This window comes from Silurus meridionalis, chromosome 19, assembly GCF_014805685.1.
Source record: "Silurus meridionalis isolate SWU-2019-XX chromosome 19, ASM1480568v1, whole genome shotgun sequence".
NCBI classification, from domain to species: Eukaryota; Metazoa; Chordata; class Actinopteri; order Siluriformes; family Siluridae; genus Silurus; species Silurus meridionalis.
The window spans coordinates 23,645-28,644 of record NC_060902.1 but is presented as its reverse complement, the minus strand read 5'-3'; the positions used below and the strand labels follow the sequence as shown (position 1 = coordinate 28,644).

The 5,000-nt window shown below is 45.6% G+C and overlaps 2 protein-coding genes across 4 annotated transcripts in view; one reads left to right on the top strand and one right to left on the bottom strand.

The window, feature by feature from the left end:
* nckap1l (NCK associated protein 1 like) overlaps positions 1-309 on the bottom strand; it is a 35,442-nt gene extending 35,133 nt beyond the window's left edge. The window contains exon 1 of the mRNA XM_046875071.1: positions 152-309. Coding sequence (XP_046731027.1) covers positions 152-241 — 90 coding nt within the window. The 5' untranslated portion in view covers positions 242-309. The remainder of the gene's footprint in view (positions 1-151) is intronic.
* Positions 310-978: 669 nt separating this feature from the next.
* Positions 979-5,000, top strand: part of sp1 (sp1 transcription factor) — a 9,851-nt gene continuing 5,829 nt past the window's right edge. The window contains exons 1-3 of one of the 3 annotated variants that reach the window (XM_046875072.1): positions 979-1,285; positions 2,779-2,852; positions 2,965-4,174. In XM_046875072.1, coding sequence (XP_046731028.1) covers positions 1,279-1,285; positions 2,779-2,852; positions 2,965-4,174 — 1,291 coding nt within the window. In that variant the 5' untranslated portion in view covers positions 979-1,278. The other 2 variants (XM_046875075.1, XM_046875073.1) reach the window with 2 other exon arrangements.

The following is a 5,000-nucleotide window of genomic DNA, read 5'->3' as shown; positions in this document are numbered from 1 at the left end:
GACAGAGAGAAGTGTGTAACAGACATCAGGCTCAGAGAAGCAGTACAGTGTGTCAGGTTCCTGTTTTTCAGGGCGTTGGTAAGAAACTTTGCAATAATATTTTTTATCATTTTATAAGAATATTTGTTTATAATAATAAAATCTTTCTGACCTTTTTGATGTAGTTCATGCGGATTAACACTCCTTTTCCTCGTTCGTTCAAAACCACCAGTTTCTCTGCTAGTTTTAGTTGGTAAGCCATGATCGACACACGTACTCACACGCACACACTGACAGACTGACACTTTACACACACACACACACACACACACACACACACACACACTCACTGAGAGTGGAACACAAGAGCCACACCCACTGTGAAGAGGAGGAGCTACAGTTTCTGTAAAAAGTGTGAAAACTAAATGTTTTATAGTGTTTGAGAGAAATGTGCATAATGCTTTTGTTTCTATACAATAAACTCAGCAATGAAACAGTATAAAAATGTCCTTTGTCCAGATAAATCTATAAATGTCCAGAACTTTATTTTCAGTGAAAAATCCTCCATTAGCATGAAGAACAGTTTTACACACTCTCAGCATCCAGACACTTTGTTTCTCCAAACATTCAGCTGAAATATTTTTCTGTGTCTCTTGTAAAACTCTCCAAAGATGTTCTTCACTAGTTGGAGATTCTTCTTCATGCCAGATCAGTTCAGTAGGATTGAGGTGCGGTGACTGGGCAGGTGGTTCCATGATAGCTATCACTCCAGACATCTGTCTGCTCTCTAAATAACACGTACAGAACTCAGACCTATATACATATAGTATAGTTGTAGGAGTATTTATTTATTGTTTTTTTTTTTTTTTTTTTATTTAAACATTATAAACAGCTGAATTGGTGTGTGTGTGTGTGTGTGTGTGTGTTTGTATGTGTGTGTGTGTATATGTATGTTATTATTAGTAGAAGCTTCCTCTCCCGCCTTTTTCCGCTTGGCCACGCCCCTCCCACTTTCTGAACTCTGAATTGAAGTTCTCTGAAAAAGTTCCCTTACATTTACCGATCTACAAATCATACCTGCTGGTATCTTCTGCCGCCATGTGATCTACACATCTCTTTCTGTGGACCTGCACCCGTGGGAGGAGCTCCAAAATAGAGCTCTGATTGGCTCTCCGGTCTTCACGATGCGTCGTGATTGGCTGATTTTCTGTGCCTGGTCTGTCAATCCCCGCGGTGGAGCGAGTTCGGTTGAGGTGTTGGAAGTTTAGTAGTGCGCTGGAGAAAGTGCTTCCGTGTGAAATGAGCGGTGAGTTTTTATTTCTCTTTTCTTCTGAACTCGGTCTAAAGTGCTTCACCCGGGTCGGTGCACCTCCAGCTGCCGCTGTGGGACACACTCAGAGCGCAGAGGAAGCGCTCACGGCCTCGGGAAGATGTGGGGTTTGTGCTGGAGAACCGGATTCCTGAGGAACTGGTAGAGCAGCTTTGAGTTACAGTCAGGAGGAGAGTTAGAGTTAGAGTTAGAGTTAGCTCAGCTCCCACAGCTAACACACACACACACACACACACACACACACACACACACACACACACACTTCCTCATTACAGATATCTACAGGGGTTCATCTGCTTCTCTGAACATCTACACCACACTGAGCCCAGAGAGACCTGACCCGGCTGCACCTTCCGCACAGACTACCGCCAGTCTCCTACAGCTAGGGCAGGGCTAGCTAGGGTAAGTTCTGGGGTAGTTAGAGTCAGTTAGAGTTAGTTATGGGTAAGTTTGGGAACGTTATAGGTAGTTAGTGTTAGTCAGGGTATGGTTTGTTTTGTTAGTTTTGTTAGTTTGATTTATTTAGGGTTAGTTGGACTCAGTTTGGGGTAGTTAGAGTTAGTGACACTTCGTTTGGGGTAGTTTTACTTAATTTGTGGGAGTTGGTTAGTTTGGGATAGTTAGAGTTAGGAGTAATTAGGGTTTGTGGTGGTTTGAGTTGGGGTAGTTTGGGGTAGTTTGGGGTAGTGAGAGTTAGTTAGGGTTAGTTTGGGGTAGTTAGGGTTAGTTTGGGGTAGTGAGAGTTAGTTAGGGTTAGTTTGGGGTAGTGAGAGTTAGTTAGGGTTAGTTTGGGGTAGTGAGAGTTAGTTAGGGTTGGTTTGGGGTAGTGAGAGTTAGTTTGGGGTAGCTACAGTTAGGTAGGGGTAGTTAGTGTGGGGTGGTTAGGGTTAGCTAGACTTCGTTTGGGGTAGTTAGTTTGTTTGGGGTAGTTAGGGTTAATCTGGGCTTGTTAGACTTCGTTTGGGGTAGTTTGACTTACATAGCGGTATTTAGTTAGTATGGGGTAGCTACAGTTAGGTAGGGGTAGTTAGTAAGTGTGGGGTAGCTAGATTTAGTTTGGGGTAGTTAAACTTAATGTAGCATAGTTAACGTTAGCTAGACTTAGTTTGAGGTCATATACTTAGTTTGGAGTAGTTAGAGTTAAATTTGGGTAGTTAGTGTTCTGGGTAGATAGAGATTTTGGGATAGTTAGAGTTAGCTAGACTTAGTTTGGGGTAGTGAGAGTTAGTTTGGGGTAGTTGGAGTTAAATTTGGGTAATTTGATGTAGTTAGTTAGTTACCCTGCTTTATATATGAAAAGTGTCATTGTTTTGTTTCTTTGATAGTTTTTGAGATATTTAGTCTCTCAGGACTTGAAGCTCTGGAGGTGTTACATAATGAAAACTAATTAAATGTAAGATGATGATGATGATGATAAAGAGATCAGATCTTCTGATTAAAGTCTTCATTTCACTTTATTCTGTTCTCAGATCAGCAGAGTGGCATCACCACCATGGTGGAGAAGGATGGAGCATCTCAAAAGAAAGCCAACAGTTCAGGACAGGTAAGTGTGTGTGTGTGTGTGTGTGTGTGTGTGTGTGTGTGTGTGTGTGTGTGTTTGTCAGGTCATTTCTCTCCCTCTGATGATTTACCCAGAATCCTTTTCTCCTCCACAGGAAGCCCAGCAGCCATCTCCTCTGGCTCTTCTGGCTGCCACATGCAGTCGCATTGATGAAAATGACACACAGCAGGAAGCAGCTCAGATGGACTTGAACTCTGCTCAGATGTCTCAGAACGCTAACGGCTGGCAGATCATCCCTCAGATCATTTCTCAGATAAACAGTGGAGGTGATAGAGGCATGTCCCAGAAGCAGGGTGGAGGTGAGATGGAGCAGCAGCAGCAGCAGCAGCTGCAGCAGCAGTTTGTTTTGTCTCCTGCAGCGTTCCAGGGTCAGCAGGTCCTCACTGCTCTGTCTGGAGTTTTACCCAACATTCAGTACCAGGTCATTCCTCAGTTTCACACCGTGGATGGACAGCAGCTCCAGTTTGCTCAGACATCCCATGATGCTTCAGGAACAGGAACCGGACAGATACAGCTTGTTTCATCAGCCAGTGGGAGCCAGCCTCTCATCTCTGCAGCAGCCAATCAGACTGCAGGAAGTGGAAACATCCTCACCGTTCCTGGAGTGATTCCTCTTCATAACCTGACATTGGGAAACTCGGTCCTGACCAATCAGACGCCGTTTATTAACATGCCGTTAGCGCTTAATAACATCACTCTACTTCCTGTTAGCACAGGAGCTAACACCACGAAAAGCCATGAAACCAATCAGCAGCTTGTCCAAAACCAACAAACAACGATAGCAGCAGTGTCCACACCAGAGTGTGTCAGCAGCACACACACTCTAAGCACACACACTCCCAGTTCCTACGCAAACGCCATGTCGGCTCAGGTGACCACCGGCGGCTTCCAGAACGTCACCGCAGGAATCTCGGTCCAGTCAGATGGCAGAGATGGACAGCAGATCCTCATCCAGCCTCAGCAGCTCCTTCAGGGAACATCCACTTTACCAACTGTCCAATCAGGAGCTGTTTCCACAGGTCAGGTGATCACAGCGCATGCTCTTCCTCAGGACGGCTTGCAGAACTTGCAGATCCCATCGCTCAATAACGGGCCGATTCTGCTGAGGACAGTGGGGCCGAACGGACAGGTCAGCTGGCAGACGCTTCAGCTCCAGAATCCTGCTGGAGCTCAGATCACCGTGGCATCACTTCCTTCTGTGACATCACTTCCTGCGCTCACTCAGCCTGGCACAATCAACCTAAACAGTGCTGGATTTCACATGCATCAATTACAGGATGTTCCGATCTCCATCAACACTGCAGGTCAGCATCATCATCATCATCATCATCATCATCATCATTAGTGCTGCGTTCATTTTCTTATGACATAAACGTCAGTAACTGTCTGTGAGACGTCAGTAACTGTGTGTGTGTGAGACGTCAGTTACTGTGTGTGTGTGAGACGTCAGTAACTGTGTGTGTGTGTGTGACCGTGTGTGTGTGAGAGACGTCAGTAACTGTGTGTGTGTGAGAGACGTCAGTAACTGTGTGTGTGTGTGAGACGTCAGTAACTGTGTGTGTGTGTGTGTGTGTGAGACGTCAGTAACTGTGTGTGTGTGTGTGTGAGGCGTCAGTAACTGTGTGTGTGTGTGTGTGTGAGACGTCAGTAACTGTGTGTGTGTGTGTGTGTGTGTGTGTGTGTGTGTGTGTGTGTGTGTGTGTGTGTGTGTGTGTGTGTGTGTGTGTGTGTGTGTGTGTGTGTGTGAGAGACGTCAGTAACTGTGTGTGTGTGTGTGTGTGTGAGAGACGTTAGTAACTGTGTGTGTGTGTGTGTGTGTGTGAGAGACGTTAGTAACTGTGTGTGTGTGTGTGTGTGTGTGAGAGACGTCAGTAACTGTGTGTGTGTGTGTGTGTGAGACGTCAGTAACTGTGTGTGTGTGTGTGTGTGTGAGAGACGTCCAGTAACTGTGTGTGTGTGTGTGTGTGTGTGAGAGACGTCAGTAACTGTGTGTGTGTGTGTGTGTGTGTGTGTGTGTGAGACGTCAGTAACTGTGTGTGTGTGTGTGTGTGTGTGTGTGTGTGTGTGTGTGTGTGTGAGAGACGTCAGTAACGTGTGTGTGTGTGTGTGTGTGTGTGTGTGTGTGAGAGA